This window comes from Phyllobates terribilis, unplaced genomic scaffold (assembly GCF_046119375.1).
Source record: "Phyllobates terribilis strain yellow unplaced genomic scaffold, ASM4611937v1 Scaffold_2__4_contigs__length_985480577, whole genome shotgun sequence".
NCBI classification, from domain to species: domain Eukaryota; kingdom Metazoa; phylum Chordata; class Amphibia; order Anura; family Dendrobatidae; genus Phyllobates; species Phyllobates terribilis.
Window position 1 is genome coordinate 114,966,595 of NW_027362762.1, and position 19,274 is coordinate 114,985,868.

At 42.1% G+C, this 19,274-nt stretch overlaps 1 protein-coding gene across 2 annotated transcripts in view; it reads right to left on the reverse strand.

Annotated features, from left to right (window-relative positions):
* Window positions 1-19,274, reverse strand: part of STARD13 (StAR related lipid transfer domain containing 13) — a 536,983-nt gene that overhangs the window by 276,038 nt on the left and 241,671 nt on the right. Inside the window, exon 1 of one of the 2 annotated variants that reach the window (XM_073662520.1) lies at window positions 2,580-3,005. The exons of the other annotated variant lie outside the window; for it this stretch is intronic. Coding sequence (XP_073518621.1) covers window positions 2,580-2,703 — 124 coding nt within the window. The 5' untranslated portion in view covers window positions 2,704-3,005. Of the gene's footprint in view, window positions 1-2,579; window positions 3,006-19,274 lie in introns of those variants that run through there. 2 annotated transcript variants of the gene reach the window in all.

Below are 19,274 nucleotides of genomic sequence, written 5' to 3' on the forward strand. Positions count from 1 at the left end.
AGCCCCATATGAATGAAGTGGTGTTTGATCATGCGCATTGCTGCTCCATTCATTCTTATGGGAGTGCCGAACACCAGCTGAGCACAGCCTTCAGCTATTCTGGCGGTCTCATTAGGAATGAATAGATCAGTAGTGCTTATGATCAACCAGCGCTCTATTCACATGGGGCTCTTCAGAGCCACAATTCTTAGAAGCAATGGTTGCACCTCCAGTGATCAGGAAGTTATCCCCTATCCAAAGGATAACTTGCAAACTTGAGGATACCCCTTTAATGACCTGTGTTGCATGGATCAGTAATACACAGCTCACAGCTTACTATATGGAAACAAAGGGGGTGATTCATTAAAGTTTTTTTCGCAAGGTTGTGCAAAAAGAATTGACTTATGGTGTTTTCATGCCATTCTTGCCCCAGCTCAAAGTGACCAAAACTGGGGTCGGACAGGGGCGTGATGGGCCGTGGCGCCCCCCCGCTTGTAAAATTCATGATGAGCAGTGGCATTCCCTACGCTACAAATCTTACTCCAGCCTCTGCTGGAGTAAGATTTGTGGTGAGGTGCACACAGCGTTGCACACTACTACTTGCCTTGCCGGAATCAGGAGTGTTCGCCAGGGCTGTGGAGTCAGAGTCGGTGTCCATTTTGGTGGAGTCGGAATAAAATGAACTGACTCCTAAGATATATAGTAAATTCGGTACAATTGTACAATGCAGTATGAGCTGTAAATGTTTTGGGAATTTGGGACAGTTATGAAATGTCCTATAAATGTCTGTTCTGTTCCTGATCTAAGGATCTCGGCTTTTAGTTGAGATGAATCTGTGCTGCACTTTATGTACACGCTCAGTAGTGAGGCCGGGCTGTGGAGTCGGAGTCGGGAGTCAAAGAAATTGAGGAGTCTGAGTCAGAGGTTTGGCTTACCGACTCCACAGCCCTGGCGTTAGCTCCGAAATGCCCCCCTTCATTAAGACTGGCGAGGGAATCGCTGGTCTTGAAGAATCACCCCCATACTGTATTTTTGTGTAAGAGTCTTCTTTTATATGGAAAGGCACACAAATTGAGGCATGTAGCATTGCATGCAGTAGTAGGGTACTGTATGTACAAACACAAGTAAATACAGTACCTGAACCATAAGTCCCATGTGATCCATAAACAAATTAACCATGATCACTTATTTATAAAAAAGCCTAATCGCACATTCTGTCATGTACCAAGATTAGTGAAGTTTCATCAAACTTTCCTGCAACTGAAAGTCCTTGGAATGTGCAGAACATTGATTTGCAACATTCAAATATAGGTCAGTGATAAATCCTAAAATCTGACTTAACCTAAAGGACAGCTGGTAAGTTTTGGCTATTCGCTATACAAGTATACAACGATCGCACCGATCCATAGACTTGTGGCCAGTATGAGGTATAAGAGCACATAATGTACGTAATGATAAAAGCGCTGCATCAAGTGTTGTAAAGCCAAATCTATCAAAATAAAGCCTATGGCATTACATGTTTGGTGCGACACGATAGGCATGTGGGACCCCCATCACCATCTCAATGCTGGCATACGTATACACAAACAATCGCACATCAATAACATAACTGTTGCGGTCGGCATAAAATGTGTTAAAGATAAGTGAAATAATTTAGCACTTGCTTCATTCTTGGTGCATTGTGGTTTATAAATAATATCATATAGTAATGCAAGAAGTTTGTATGTTCTCCCCATGGGTTTCCTCCCACACTAAAGACATACTGATAGGGAATGTAGATTGTGAGCCCCAATGGGGACAGTGATGACGATGTTTGTAAAGCGCTGCAGAATATGATGGCGCTGTATAAGCGATGCACAAAAATATTAATATTGTTATAAGCATATAAGAGAACCTCTTTTACAGACATACTATAGGATCTGTGTTATGTGTGTAAATGTAACATAGTCTGCGACTTGTAAAGTGCTGCAGAATATGTTGTCACTTTATTAATATAATTATTATTACTACCTATAGTAGTTACAGTAAGTATTCAGGTCATTTATGGGTGGCACATACAGAATATAGAATTGATGCATTTAAAAGTACATACCGCAAATATAACGTAAGTGCAATTTACATAATGCGCTAAATACCTGCAATGTATAATGCCGCAATTCTGTGAATCTTAGGGTGACAATGTCCTGACAATGGTGACAATGACAATTACCCGTCAATAACGCACTATGTCAAAAGTCGCTTGTGCATTCACATAGTGTCAAAATATGATTCTTCCATTAAATAAAAAATCTATCGTAAATGTAATTATACGTTATTACAATGTAACTTTATTCGCTTTGATCCTCTGCACTGAAACAGCTGAAAGATAGAAAGAAATGTTGCAAGGGCACCACATAGGACACACCAATCACGCCGCCGGTCTGCATCGAGCATGCACACAGACAGCCTTACCCCCTCTTTGCAGTCACCTTGTCAGCATGCAGATACTATGACATACTGAGATTGCAAAACACGAGTGTCAAGACAGTGTTTAAAAAAAAAAAGCAGAATGGGCGAGTGTCATTTTGCTGCATTGTGTCTGGTTGCAGGGACAGACTGACCTGCCAGGCGCTTTTCCCGGATATTTTTCCACAGCAGGTCCCAAGCCTTGGTTGTGGAGTCCTTTAATTGCTCGCTCAGAGACCTTCTCAGCAGAAATTTGGCTGATCTCCTCTTGGATGTCATTGTAAATCCCACAGCATTACTGCACTTTACATGGGAATGCAGCAGTTAGATAGCGAAATGAAAGTCCCAGGAGGAGGTGAGATGCTGCAGGATGCCAGGGCGACCTGCAGTGCCTCTCTGCACTTCTTCAAAGCCCAGATACATTGTTACACCACTGAGGTTCACCACACTGCATCTCCTCCAGCGCTCCCTCCCACTGCCTTCCCTGTAGCCCCCCTTACTACAGCAGCTATTCCTACCCTGACAGAGGAAGACATAGAAAATCCCAGACCAGATGTTCAGCCATGAAAGTTTTCAGTCTGATACAAGAAACCTTTTCCTTTCTTTCCTTTCTCCTTCAATTACAAGTTTATTGACTTACCCTATCTCTCCAGACACCAGAAGCAGAAGTCATGCAACTATTATTAGCCAATAACCTTTTCACTGCCGGATAATATGTTTACCCATAGTGCAATACATTTTTACATTTTCCTAATTATTTTCAGCTTGGATTTTCAAGCAGGTATTGGCGTGGACAGGGATATAACACAGGAGCAGATGTCTGGAAAGTATTTCCTCTGAGTGGAGGTTATAAGCATGGATGCATTTTATTACCCCGCACGTGCATTCAGTAAGACATTCGCTCGTATCTGTTGTGTGGTATCGAAATAATAAATTAAAGTCAAAAGTTTAACTAAATTAAATCTCGTTAGTTAGGAAAATGGTTACTGTACTTGTTTTTATTTCCAAAATGTACAAATGTTATAATTGTTTCTATAAAGTGATTGTTTCCTCTGTTTTAAAGCAAATGTCATTTTTCCACTTTAGAACGGGGTTAGTTCTAAACATAGTGTGACCCTTGGCAAAAATTATGAGTGGGGTCACAAATGCTACGATTTTACAGAGACATTTACACAGGCTGACGAAGAATGATGGGGGCAGAACTATCGCTATTAGGTCATTCAGTCCCCATACAGTATCATGTTATCAGCAGCACACCCTCTCATTATACAGGGCGATGTGCTGCTCAGAAGGAGGATTTTTGTTCTGGCATAAACGACCCAACCGTCTAATAAATGAGTGTTTTTCTCATTCATTGTGTGATTGCAGACATCTTTACACCTATGAACCCTGTAGTGCTGATATTTTTACATGTGGATGCTACACACTGTATATTACACACACCCACACTGCGTGTTACCCACTTATTCTCTGTGTTACACATACTGTATATCACATACACGCATACTGCACGTTACCCACTTATACTCTGTTACACACAATGTATATTATGCACACATTGTATTTATTGTATTTTATGCACACTGCATATTACGCACATACGTTGCAGATTACACAGACTGCATATTACAAAAACTGCATGTTATACACCCACACATACTGCATGTTGCACACACACGCACACACACACTGCATATTACACATTGTATGCTACACACCCACACACTGCATGTTACACACACATTGTATGCTACACACTGCATACTACACACCCACACTGCATATTATACATACCCACACTGCATGTTATAGACACTGCATGTTACACACATACACTGCGTGTTACCCACTTATTCTCTGTGTTACACATACTGTATATCACAAATGTAGCACCCCGAGGGCTCGGCTGCTACAGGGGTATTGCACCTCAAACCAGAGGTGTGATATTCCACTCCCGGGTAAGGATGGAGTGTGGACCGGGGCTCAGCTAGCTGCATACAGCACACACACCCCATTTCCGAGGGACAGCTCAACAGTGCTCCCACTAGACAGAAGTGCAGGCACGACAGCATCTGTCCCTGGCTGGAGTGGGGAGGGGGTGGAATACCCAGTGGTATAGGAGCAGATAGGGGTGGGTCTCTGGGCATAGGTAGAAGCCCATTGGTTGCAAGTCACCTGGGCTCATACACAGAGAGGGAGGTATATAAGGTGGGCACCATCTTAGGACAGTGTTCAGTTCAGTCAGGAGTTCAGCCAGAGAGGGCTGACAGGGAGCTGTGGCTCAGTCTGGGTCCAGCTCCAGAGGCAGGCCTGGAGTGAGGCCAGAAACAGCAGAAAGAGAGAGGAGAAGGAGCGGAAAGGAAAGTAAGAAAGAAACTGAAACAGAGGAGAAAGGAAGCAAGGAACACAGAGAAAGGCCCAGAGACACGAGGACAGAAGGAACCCCATATGCCCAGAGGAGATACAGGGTGAAGGGTTGGCAGAACAGGGTACCGGAACCCAAATTGGTGGAGGCAACAGATTCCTCAGCCAAAGACCAGAGGTTGTGACCACATCTTGGTGCGACCCCTCACTACATCCACCAGAAAGGCATACCGTATAGGGTCAGGGAAACCGGAAGAGGTTTCGCCAACAGAAGGCCCGAGGAAGCTGGACAAAGGTGGGTCACTGGTGGGGACGGCCAGAGAAAGGTAGAGAAGGGAGCTCTGAACCACACTCTGGAATTACCTGGGAGTTGACCGAGTCCCTCACCTGGTGGACGCAGCACGGCTCGGACAGTCATCGCCTGCAGCATTGACATGAACAACAACTGTGAGTAAAGCATTGAAAACTGCAACCGCACGTCTCTGTGGTTCCTCGTCGCACCAGCACCATTAGCACTGGGACGCTCACACCATCACTCCCATCATCTCTCACATTAGCTGCCCTGAGGCAATACTTCTCCCGTGGGGAGTTATCCCACACTCAGCTGCGCAAACAACATCAGCCTCAGCGGTCTGCAGCGCGGCGGCGGTCCCCACTGACCGCAATCCACGGGTGGCGTAGTCGGACATTTGCTATACATTAAGACTGCCACTGGTTTGACCACCCTGGGCACGGACCGGGTCACCGCCACACGGAGACTACAACCCCCAGCATTCTACAACAGGCCCGGTTCCGGGTTCCCCTGCACAACACAGGCCCAGGGGGCGGGTCACATACACTGCGTGTTACCCACTTATTCTCTGTGTTACACATACTGTATATCACATACACACATACTGCATGTTACACACACATTGTATGCTACACACTGCATATTATACACACCCACACTGCATGTTACACACACTGCATGTTACACACATACACTGTAAAGAACATACCAACCTCTCTCCTCTTCTTCAGTTTCTCCATAGTCCCACAGGGTGAAGGACCTTTGTTCACATGACCATGATGTCACTAAAGGTTTTTCTATACCAGTGACCTTGGAAATCGCACTGATAATGGAAGACTGGCATCATCAGTACAGTTTGTGGCCTGTAAAGGCTGGGGTCTCTTTGGAGATAGGGGACTTGGGCAATTTCCAAGTTTGCACCCTCCCTAATGCCAGCCCTGTTAAAGAGGACTTGCCACTTGCCATAAATATGTAATTTTTTACCTGGAGTAAAAGTAACTGTCCTCCTGAATCTTGGCTTGTTTTCCTTTGGTTCCTATACCTCTTTGTTTCTGAGATATGTGCCCACCCCCCTACCCCCCCTCTTGGTTGTATGCAAATTTATTTTTTTAAGGCAATTGGGCATGGTTTTCAAGACGAAGCCGATAGTGGAATTAAAGAGAATCTGTCACCAGATTTTTGCTGCTCCAGTTGCATGTTATTCATATGTTAATACATGTGGATCCACTATGAATCTTATAGATGTTTCCGCTAGGTTCTTCTATGCACATTGCAGATACAAAATGTCTGCAGCTTTGCAACCCAACCTTACTGAGCAAACCACACCCCAGCTACCTACTGCTCAAGTAGGTCAGGATTAACACATTTGTACAGCACACAGATACAACTAGCATGGCATCCATATGCTGCCTGTTCCCATCACAGACCCACTCATTGAAATGTAAGAGTTTGGTCCGCGAATCAGACCAAACTTGGACATGCCCGCACTTCCCACTTCCTTTTTTCGAGCATGCCACTGTTTGTCATTCATGTGCTGTGCACATGTCCTTACAAAGAAGCACTCCATTCAAAGTTTTTATCCTCTTAATATATTGCAGTTGTCATGTTATATAGCACTGTGTTCTAGAAGTTACTCATTTTGCCTTTCTACCCAGTTAATTTTTCCCTTTTGCATTAGGTCTATGACATCACGTGATTAAGAAGACTAGCTGAGTCCTTCTAAGCTCTATGTAGAGCAGACCTGGGCAAACTGCGGCCCGCGGGCCACATCCGGCCCTTTGACCGCTTCTGTGTGGCCCGCTGACACGGTCAGCCAGACGCAGGAGAAAGCCTGAGCTATTATCTTACTCAGACTCAGCATTCTGATTGTAGCTCCGCCCCCCTGTGGATGCCATCTTCTCATTGGTGGATGTGGGGATGCTCAGTTCCTTGCTTGCAGAGCTACTGTAATGTCTTCAGGTCAGGAGTGTTCAAGAAGAGGGAAACTTGGACTACTACACCCATCTGCTGCACATAGTGGGCAAGTGACATCTAAGTTGAGCCCCATGGTGTAAAATAACAGCTAGGAGCTGACATTGTGTCTACTGTGCTGATCAGTTCACAGCACAGCACTGCCTCCTTTCTCAGACCGCAGTTCACACTCAGTGAGAGCAGCTAATTATCTGCAGCTTACTGAGTCTTCTCCTGGCAGCTCAGACTGATCGGAGAGAACATTTGTATTCCTAGTGAATGACTCCAACAGTGAAGTGCCCCTCCTCACCTGGGATATTCTATGTGCTCCCCAAACTGCACCCCACATACTCTGCTGCCTCTCCACCTTTGAGTGAGGGTTAACCCTTACCTCACCCTTTACACTGAGCTTTTGAGTTATTGCGCTGTGTTCTATGTCCTGTGCAGGTGAGGTAAGTGTTAAGCTCCTCACAATGCTCCCTGCTGTGATCTGTGACTTATCACAGCCATAGACTTTAATAAAGATCCCCCCACCTGCCTGTTACATCCTGCCCCACATGTGATGTGGATCTATGCATGTGGAACAGGGGTGGGCAAACAACTTTTTTTTTCCACATGCTCCCAATTTATGTATTGATTGATCAATTGCCAATGCTTGCTATGATAAACTTTATTGTAGCAAGTATTATCAGGGTGTGTTCACACAACTGTATTTTCGGTCCTAGTGCTTTTCGTGAAAAAAATAAAATAAACCTGACTTCACACGGACAGGACTAGTAGCAATGCTTTGCAATTGAGCTATTCAGATTACAGTTTAAGTCCATGGCCCCACTATCAGTATTTGGCAGAATTTTTTTCTCAGGAGTGGGAGCCAAAACCAGGTGAGGAACAATCAGAGAATAATAGAAGATATAATAGAAACAAGTCACCAGTTCTGCATTTATCACCCACTCCTGAGAAAAAATACTGACTGAATACTGATAGTGGGGCCGTGGCCTAACACAGACCAAATATCCGTGTGAAAAAGATCACAGCACACACCAGTTTCTTCTGTGTATCGGATAACACTCACTTATTGAAGTCAGAGTTTGCAAAAAAAAAATTGAATCACATATTAATCATCTGTATGGCATCTGATTTTTACAGATACATTTCGATTACAATCATACGAAACTGTATTTGTTTTTGTACATTTTATTCACTTCTGATATATAAAAATGGATCACAATACAGATGATAAAAATAGTCTGCCTTTCTGGATGACAATCATGACATCGCTCGTGTAAACGTAATCATATAATCACCTTCTTTTTATAAAGCGATAAAATTAATATTGAGCACAATTAAAGGGGCGGCCTAAAACAGAAGGTAAATTTCATACTAAATGTCTATTTAATTCAATCCAATCACTTATCTAGTACAGTTCAATTAAAAATTCCCTACCGTTTCCTCTCTACTCTAACTTCTTGTTTGTTTTTTCTCATCCAATGATGTTTCGTTGAGAATTCCAGTGCATTTTGGGATACTCACATGGGACGTCATCAAGGGGAAAAGGATGCGATCACTGACGCTGCTTTCCTCACATTTAAACGAAGCACCATCAGTGACCTCTGTTTCGGAGTCTGGGTTAGTCCCTGCTTGCTGCGTGGTGTCCTTACAATTTCCACTGACAGCGCACTCTCTTGCTGGCTCATCACTTCTCTTTAGAGCCAGCAAGGGAGTGCACTGTCACTGTTCATTCAAAGGAATATAGTGCCGGGAGCTCATACTGTCCATAGGTCATAATTTATAACCGATGCATTATCAGTAGAGCAGGGACTAGCCCAACCTCTGAAACAGACATAATTGATGCCACTTCATTTCATGGAGGGGGCAGAAGCTGCGGAAGTGACCACAGCTTCTACCACCTTATGACGTCCTGTGTGAGTATTCCAAACAAAATGCCATTGGAGGTTAAAAAAAAAAGACTGGAAGTCAGACTGGAGAGGGTATATTAGGGAATTTTCAATTGAAGTATATAAAAAAAGGAGATTAGAAAATTACATTATTTAGATAAATGTTTAGTATGAAATTCACCTTTGGTTTCAGACCACCCCTTTAAGTTCAGCCGACTGGTTCGGCCCTCAAAAGCAGTGCCAGTTTCTCATGTGGCCCCTTGGGAAAATTAATTGCCCACCCCTGATGTAGAGCATGAACTAAGGAAAGAAAAGGGAAAGCTGTCCCTACAGTAAGACTAAGCTGAATCCCTACGATGTAGCGGACTGCCTGTTCCTAGCGAACAGACCCGCCTTAGTCCTCGGTTAGTCTGACCGAAGACCTATAGCATTAAGGGAGGGGTCCCTAAAAGAACTAAGGACTAGGACAAAAAATGGGACACCTCCTAAACAGAGAAGTTGTTGCAGAACACAAAAAGACAAACTGACAAAAAGGTACTAGAGGTCCCAGAAGGACCAAGCAAACTGACAGAGAAAGGCACAGAAGTACCTGGCTAGAGAAACAGTTAAACACTGAAGTCCAGCACAGCCAAAAAGGCGGAGCTGGAATATAAGGGCAGATGGTCACGTGACCGCAAAACACAAGATGGAAAAAACAAACAGGAGGGTTCTAACAGAAACAGGACATCTTTTTTCCTTGCATGAGTCATCATTAGAACTACAATTCTACATCACCCAAAAGTCTCTGGCAGACCAACTCCACCCCATGTTCAACTCCTGACCCAGCAGCTCCACTCCCTGCCAGGGACTTTGCAGTGATGTAGAATTGTAGTTTTAATGATGACTCATGCAAGTCATGCAGAGAAAATTGACTTCCTGTTATTACATAGAGCTTAGGATTCAGCTAGTCTGTTTTTAATCACTTGATGTCATAGACCTAATAGAAAAGAGAAGAATTAACTGGGTAGGAGGGCAAAATGAGCAATTGTAAGTACACAGTGCAGTATAATATGATGATGCAATATATTAACAGGATAAAAACTTTGATGGGAGGAGGAGTGCTTCTTTAAACTTAATAAAATAAATTTATCTGAAAAAAAATTAACTCAAGTATAAGTTGGTATGCATGCAGTGTTCTAGGTGCATATTCACACTGGCCATTAAACAGTCAAAACTTAAGATGGGAACAAAATGAACATATACCCTGCTGTAAATAGATAAGTAAAAGCAATCGTGTATAGGGTACTTGTTAATCACCATTTTTGATTAAAAAAACGTAAAAGCCATTCCATTAGCATCACGGTGTACCCAAATCGGGATGGTCCTAACCTCTAGTATTAAAACCTTACCATGTGTCAATGTGAATAAGGAAACCTAAAACTTAACCAAAGAAAATGAACTGGAATACAAGTTGGCTTTTACGCTTTTTCTGATCAAAGACTGTGTTTACTAAGTACCCTCTGTTATTTATGCGCACTATTGATTTTACTTATTTACTTACACCAGGGTATACGTTCATTTTGCTTCTGTCTTAGGTTTTGTATTAATAAAAGAAAGGTTGCATCCATCTGCTGTTTATTTGTCATTGACTTTTTGCTATGAAACGCTTGAAAAATCTCCATCGTGGCTGCTGATAGGCTGCAGCAATCATGTGATGTCCCTGACAGAACAGGAAGGGAGGACACTGGGAAGACAGTGGCAGGGAAGAGAAAGTGAGGAGTCGGTCTCTAACAAGTCGGACAGTACATGACCACTGCAGCCAATCAGTGGCCATTGATTAACAGTGGTCATGTGACGTGATGTTCCCCTGCTGGAAGAGAAAGAGAGGAGATCGGCAGTGGACTTGTGCTGTCTGAGCCGGAAAAGACTGTCTCCTAACTCTCTCTTCCCCATGAGCTTCCTTACTTGTTTTTCTGACAGGGGACATCACTTGACCTCAGCAGCCAATCAACAACTATTGATTTCTTTTAATTTTAAGACCTCCTGAGGCTCATTTTTTAATAAAAAAAAAAAGGAAACAGCAGCTGTAAGGAGCCTTGCAACAAGACTAGGGATTTTAGACAAGCCAGAGACCCCTATACTGACAGCTGTTTTGGGGTGCTTTCCCCTCATCAGTATGAGGGTTCGCTCACACCTGCATAGTTTGATTTCAGAGTGAACTTGCAGCATGCCGAGTAGAGCTAAGAAAAAATATGCAGATCTGCACGGCCTCAATGAACAACACTGGTCCAAGTGCAATCCGAGACAGTGACACCCTTCATGCACTTGGAGGAGCCTGGCTCTTCTTAAGAAAGCATATCCTACTAATATGCCATAACTGACATTGGTGAGAAAATCATTTTAAAAATGGTCCGTCAGCTTTTTTAATTTGTCTAAGACCATGGCCCCACTATCAGTATTTAGTCAGTATTTTTTCTCAGGAGTTGGAGCCAAAACCAGGTGAGGAACGATCAGAGAAAAGGTATAATAGAAACAAGTCACCAATTCTGCATTTATCACCCACTCCTGGTTTTGGCTCCCACTCCTGAGAAAAAATACTGACCGAATACTGATAGTGGGGCCGTGGCCTAATTCGGACAATACAAGTATTCCCCAATTTAAAAAAATAATAAAAAATTCTGGAACAGCTTTTCTTAAAACATTATGCTGTTCCTCTAATATTCCTCCAGGAAAGGTTTATATTAACATAGACAAGTCCGCAGTGCTTGCAGATTATCTTTACACATATAGTATATACCAGCAGGCCTCCTGAACCATTGGGTTTTGTATCTGACTTCTATTATTTTAAATAATTTATTATATTTCGACTTCTCGCTCCATAAAACGCTGCGCATGATGGGCCCCATATGTGAGTGTATGTATTTAACTCTGAAAAGGAAAAGAAATACATTCCTGTAGATTAGAAAGTAGACCTTGGTCATAAACCAGCAGACATTTTCATTTACTGACCTATATTTAGATTTGCAAATAGAAAAATATGCCTGCGAAGAAAATGTATGAATAGCACAATGTGGCAGAGGAAGGTGGAATCTTGTGAAGGATATGATTCCGCTCAGCATTCTTGTGTGTGTGTTCTGCCACACAGGAATAAAGACTTACTATACTTTTAACACCAGCTGAGATCTGGAAACCAGTTTGTGTAACTTTCTCCCGGATACACGTAACTGCTCAGGCTCATTTGTTAACTGTAATATACAACTTACCACTAATAGCTTATGCTGGACTGCTGCTTGATATATACAGTTTTACACCAATCACATTGTGAGTTTATGAAGAAGAAAAGTCTCTATATATGTTTTACATAATGAAAGCTTTAGCTGGACAAGGTCATCACTGCGACTTTGAGACTAGATCAACTACCTCCCAAAATACCAGTACTGCATTTTTTTGGTACCTACTGTGATCCTGAATGAAGGATTCACCAAGTAGCCATCTTGACATATATACAGTCATATGAAAAAGTTTGGGCACCCCTATTAATCTTAAGCTTAATGTTTTATAAAAATTGGTGTTTTTGCAACAGCTATTTCAGTTTGATATATGTAATAACTGTTGGACACAGTAATGTTAATGTTTCTGCCTTGAAATGAGGTTTATTGTGCTAACAGAAAATGTGCAATCTGCATTCAAACAAAATTTGACCGGTGCATAAGTATGGGCACCCTTATCATTTTCTTGTTTTAAATACTCCTGCCTAGTTTTTACTGACTTACTAAAGCACTTTTTTTGGTTTTGTAACCTCATTGAGCTTTGAACTTTATAGCCAGGTGTATGCAATCATGAGAAAAGCTACTTAAAGTGGCCACTTGCAAGTTGTTCTCCTGTTTGAATCTCCTCTGAAGAGTGGCATCATGGGCTCCTCAAAACAACTGTCAAATGATCTGAAAACAAAGATTATTCAACATAGTTGTTCAGGGGAAGGATACAAAAAGCTGTCTCAGAGATTTAACCTGTCAGTTTCCACTGTGAGGAACATAGTAAGGAAATGGAAGAACATAGGGACAGTTCTTGTTAAGGCCAGAAGTGTCAGGACAAGAAAAACATCAGAAAGGCAGAGAAGAAGAATGGTGAGATCAGTCAAGGACAATCCTCAGACCACCTCCAGAGAGCTGCAGCATCAACTTGCTGCAGATGGTGTCACTGTGCATCGGTCAACTATACAACGCACTTTGCACAAGGAGAAGCTGTATGGGAGAGTGATGCGAAAGAAGCCGTTTCTGCAAGTACGCACAAACAGAGTCGGCTGAGGTATGCAAAAGCACATTTGAAGAAGCCTATTTCTTTTTGGAAGAAGGTCCTGTGGACTGATGAAACCAAGATTGAGTTGTTTGGTCATACAAAAAGGCGTTATGCATGGTGGCAAAAAAACACAGCATTCCAAGAAAAACACTTGCTACCCACAGTAAAATTTGGTGGAGGTTCCATCATGCTTTGGGGCTGTGTGGTCAATGCCGGCACTGGGAATCTTGTTAAAGTTGAGAGACGCATGGATTCCACTCAGTATCAGCAGATTCTTGGCAATAGTGTTCAAGAATCAGTGATAAAGTTGAAGTTACGCAGTGGATGGATCTTTCAGCAAGACAATGATCCAAAACACCGCTCCAAATCTACTCAGGCATTCATGCAGAGGAACAATTACAATGTTCTGGAATGGCCATCCCAGTCCCCAGACCTGAATATCATTGAACATCTGTGGGATCATTTGAAGAGGCTGTCCATGCTCGGCGACCATCAAACTTAACTGAACTGGAATTGTTTTGTAAAGAGGAATGGTCAAAAATACCTTCATCCAGGATCCAGGAACTCATTAAAAGCTACAGGAAGCGACTAGAGGCTGTTATTTTTGCAAAAGGAGGATCTACTAAATATTAATGTCACTTTTCTGGTGAGGTGCCCATACTTATGCACCTGTCAAATTTTGTTTGAATGCAGACTGCACATTTTCTGTTAGTACAATAAACCTCATTTCAAGGCAGAAACATTACTGTGTCCAACAGTTATTACATATATCAAACTGAAATAGCTGTTGCAAAAACACCAATTTTTATAAAACATTAAGCTTAAGATTAATAGGGGTGCCCAAACTTTTTCATATGACTGTATATATATATATGTTTTTTTGCCACCATGCATAACGCCTTTTTGTATGACCAAACAACTCAATCTTAGTTTCATCAGTCCACAGGACCTTCTTCCAAAAAGAAATAGGCTTCTTCAAATGTGCTTTTGCATACCTCAGCCGACTCTGTGCGTACTTGCAGAAACGGCTTCTTTCGCATCACTCTCCCATACAGCTTCTCCTTGTGCAAAGTGCGTTGCATAGTTGACCGATGCACAGTGACACCATCTGCAGCAAGTTGATGCTGCAGCTCTCTGGAGGTGGTCTGAGGATTGTCCTTGACTGATCTCACCATTCTTCTTCTCTGCCTTTCTGATGTTTTTCTTGTCCTGACACTTCTGGCCTTAACAAGAACTGTCCCTATGTTCTTCCATTTCCTTACTATGTTCCTCACAGTGGAAACTGACAGGTTAAATCTCTGAGACAGCTTTTTGTATCCTTCCCCTGAACAACTATGTTGAATAATCTTTGTTTTCAGATCATTTGACAGTTGTTTTGAGGAGCCCATGATGCCACTCTTCAGAGGAGATTCAAACAGGAGAACAACTTGCAAGTGGCCACTTTAAGTAGCTTTTCTCATGATTGCATACACCTGGCTATAAAGTTCAAAGCTCAATGAGGTTACAAAACCAAAAAAAGTGCTTTAGTAAGTCAGTAAAAAGTAGGCAGGAGTATTTAAAACAAGAAAATGATAAGGGTGCCCATACTTATGCACCGGTCAAATTTTGTTTGAATGCAGATTGCACATTTTCTGTTAGCACAATAAACCTCATTTCAAGGCAGAAACATTACTGTGTCCAACAGTTATTACATATATCAAACTGAAATAGCTGTTGCAAAAACACCAATTTTTATAAAACATTAAGCTTAAGATTAATAGGGGTGCCCAAACTTTTTCATATGACTGTATCTATCTTGCCTGGCAGATATATTATTAGGAAATATATTTATAATTGTAATCAAAATTATGAATTGATTTTAAGCTCTCTCATGTCAAGCGTATTTTATTTAGCATTTAGTAGAGCACCTTTGGCTGTTATGACCTGCTGCAGACATGATGCTTTACCAGACACCACCTTCTGGCAGCGTTCCTGAGGAATCTTAGCCCATTCCTCATGGGCAATGGCCTCCAGTTCATCTTCATGTTGCAACTACCTGCTTTAAATCCCACTAAAGATTTTCTAAAGCGTTCAGTTCATGCAACTGTAATGGCCACTGCAGAATCTTCCAGGGCTTCATCTGTAACCAAGCCTTAGTGGTATGTGTGGTATGCTTGGGATAATTGGCATGCTGGAAAGTCCAATCATGCCCAGGCTTCAGATTCCTCACAGAAGACATGACATTTTCTTCTAGGATTTTCGGCTTTTTGATTGAATCCATCTTGCCCTACACACTGCAGGTTTGTCAGAGGAAGCAAAGCAGCTTCCGAGCATCACCAAGCTACCACCATGTCTCACTGTAGTATTCCCCGAGCCACTGTCATGCTTCATTGTAAGCAGGGTGTTCTTTTCAGAGTATGTGTCATTCTTCCTCATCCAGTCATATTGATGATCCATAGGCCTGAAAAGTTCCAGTTTTGTTTCATCACTCCACAGAACAGAATCCCAAAACTTTTGTGGGTCATTTATATGGATTTGAGCATATTGTGCTTTTGGGTCAGTAAAGGTGATGTCTTGGAGTTCGTACATGGAGACCTTCAGTGATTACTCTGCTCCTTACTGTTTAAACTGAAACCTCGTGTAGGAGCATGTTCACATTGTGGCCATTTAACAGACAAAACCTAACATTGAAACAAAATGAGCATATATCCTGCAGTAAGTAATTAGTAATAGTACATGTAAATAACATAGGGTACTTAGTAAACACTGTTTTTGATCAAAAAAGCATAAAAGCCATTCAACCACAACAAGGTGTACAACAATCTTCACGGTCCTATCCTCTAATATTAAAACCTCACCTTGTGTCAGACGACCTCAATGTAGATGAGGGCAGAGCAGCACTGGGACCCGACTATTCCAAACACCTGCCCATGGAACGCTATATAGATGAAATGCCTACCTAAAAAAAGAGGAGCAACCCCCCCGTGTTTATACAAAGTACAAGAAACTACAGCAAAACCAAAGAAATGTGCTGTAGCATAAGTTGGTATACATGCAACAGTGGGATGGCTTTTATGCTTTTTTGATCAAAAAAATGTTTTATTATTATTATATGCTTACTTACTGCAGGGTATATGCTCATTGTGTTTCTATCTTAGGTTTTGACTGCAGTAGTCAGTAAAAGTGGAATTTTTTGTTAAATTTGGAGAAACCACTTCTTATATTAGTTGTGTTGAGCTAGTTACATTACTCTTGTTTGATTGGTTTATTGCAAACAGCTGAAAGTTTTCTATTTTTGCTAATTAAACTTTGATTGCAACTGTAGTAATTGTAAGCTAATGGGATCCTCTAAATTTTTGATGGTGAGTAGGGTCTAAATCAGGGGTGGGCAATCTTTTTTCTGGCAAGGGCCATTTGTATATTTATACCATCATTCGGGGGCCGTACCAATTGAGCGCAAACTCCGCCCACTAATTACGTCCTGACACTGGCACTGGTGTCAAGACTTAAAGGGGTTTTGACACGAACGAAAGTACATTTTAATCAATAGATCTTGGAATACATAGTTCCATACAGGAACATGGTCTGATCATACCACATCTCCTGGGCAGGGGAGGAAGCAAAAGAGTATACAGACAGGACAGCACGGGATCACAGCTGATTCTTTCTTTGAAGTAAAACATTGTTTAAAAAAAGGCAGGAAAATGTTTTACCTCACAGAAAGAATCAGCTGTGACCCTGTGCTGTCCTGTCAGTATACTCTTTTGCTTCCCCCCTGCCCAGGAGATGTGGTATGATCAGACCATGTTCCTGTACGGTCAGACACAGCCATTACACAGTACACAGCAGGGAAACATTTATAAGATTATCTCAGCACAGGAACATTTTATTTACACACATCCAATTGTGGAACTTATTATTATTCAAAGATCTATTGATTAAAATGAACTTTTGTTCGTGGGAAAACCCCTTTAACCCCTTAAGCCCCGCGGGTGGTTTGCACGTTAATGACCGGGCCAATTTTTACAATTCTGACCACTGTCACTTTATGAGGTAATTACTCTGGAACGCTTCAACGGATCCCCCTGGTTCTGAGATTGTTTTTTCGTGACATATTGTACTTCATGATTGTAGAAAAATTTCTTCGATATCACTTGCGTTTATTTGTGAAAAAAACGGAAATTTGGTGAAAATTTAGAAAATTTTGCAATTTTCAAAATTTGAATTTTTAAGCCCTGAAATCAGAGCGATATGTCACACAAAAGAGTTAATAAATAACATTTTCCACATGTCTACTTTACATCAGCACAATTTTGGAACCAAAATTTTTTTTTGTTAGGGAGCTATAAGGGTTAAAAGTTGACCAGCGATTTCTCATTTTTCCAACAAAATTTATAAAACCATTTTTTTAGGGACCACATCACATTTGAAGTCACTTGGAGAGGTCTTTATGACAGAAAATACCCAAAAGTGACACCATTCTAAAAACTGCACCCCTCAAGGTGCTCAAAACCACATTCAAGAACTTTATTAACCCTTCAGGTGCTTCACAGGAATTTTTTGAATGTGGAAGAAAAAAATGAACATTTAACTTTTTTCACAAAAATGTTACTTTAGACCCAATTTTTTTTATTTTCACAGGGGTAACAAGAAAAAATGGACCCCAAAATTTGTTGTGCAATTTCCCCTGGGCACGCAGATACCCAATATTTGGGGAAGAAACACTGTTTGGGCGCACGGCAGGGCTCGGAAGGGAAGGAGCGCCATTTGACTTTTTGATTGTAAAATTTGCTTGAATAATTAGCGGACGCCATGTTCTGTTTGGAGAGTCCCTGTGTGCCCAAACTTTGGAGCTCCCCCACAAGTGACCCCATTTTGGAAACTAGACCCCCCAAGGCACCTTTATAGATGCATAGTGAGCACTTGGAACCCCCAGATGCTTCACAAATTGATTCATAAAAATGAAAAAGTGAAAAAAAAAACACTTTTTCATTTTTACGAATCAATTTGTGAAGCACCTAGGGGTTCCAAGTGCTCACTATGCATCTAGATAGGTGCCTTGGGGGGTCTAGTTTCCAAAATGGGGTCACTTGTGGGGGAGCTCCAATGTTTGGGCACACAGGGACTCTCTAAATGCAACATGGTATCCGCTAACAAATTGAATGGAAAATCGGCTCAAATTGTTAGCGGACACCACATTGCGTTTGGAGAGCCCCTCTGTGCCCAAACTTTGGAGCTCCCCCACAAGTGACCCCATTTTGGAAACTAGACCCCCCAAGGCACCTATCTAGATGCATAGTGAGCACTTGGAACCCCTAGGTGCTTCACAAATTGATTCGTAAAAATGAAAAAGTGTTTTTTTTTTCACTTTTTCATTATTACGAATCAATTTGTGAAGCACCTGGGGGTTCCAAGTGCTCACTATGCATCTAGAAAGGTGCCTTGGGGGGTCTAGTTTCCAAAATGGGGTCACTTGTGGGGGAGCTCCAATGTTTGGGCACACAGGGACTCTCTAAATGCAACATGGTATCCGCTAACAAATTGAATGGAAAATCGGCTCAAATTGTTAGCGGACACCACATTGCGTTTGGAGAGCCCCTCTGTGCCCAAACTTTGGAGCTCCCCGACAAGTGACCCCATTTTGGAAACTAGATCCCCCAAGGCACCTTTATAGAGGCATAGTGAGCACTTGGAACCCCCAGGTGCTTCACAAATTGATTCGTAATAATGAAAAAGTGAAAAAAAAAAACACTTTTTCATTTTTATGAATCAATTTGTGAAGCACCTGGGGTTCCAAGTGCTCACTATGCATCTAGATAGGTGCCTTGGGGGGTCTAGTTTCCAAAATGGGGTCACTTGTGGGGGAGCTCCAATGTTTGGGCACACAGGGACTCTCCAAATGCAACATGATATCCGCTAACAAATTGTCGGCTCAAATTGTTAGCGGACATCATGTTGCATTTGGAGAGTCCTTGTGTGCCGGGTACTCAGGTATGCACCATGTACAGCGTGTGCTTGAGTGACATGCTCGAGTCTCTGCTCCGCATGTTTCACGGTTATTAGACACCCAAAAAAAAACATGCGGGGATCGC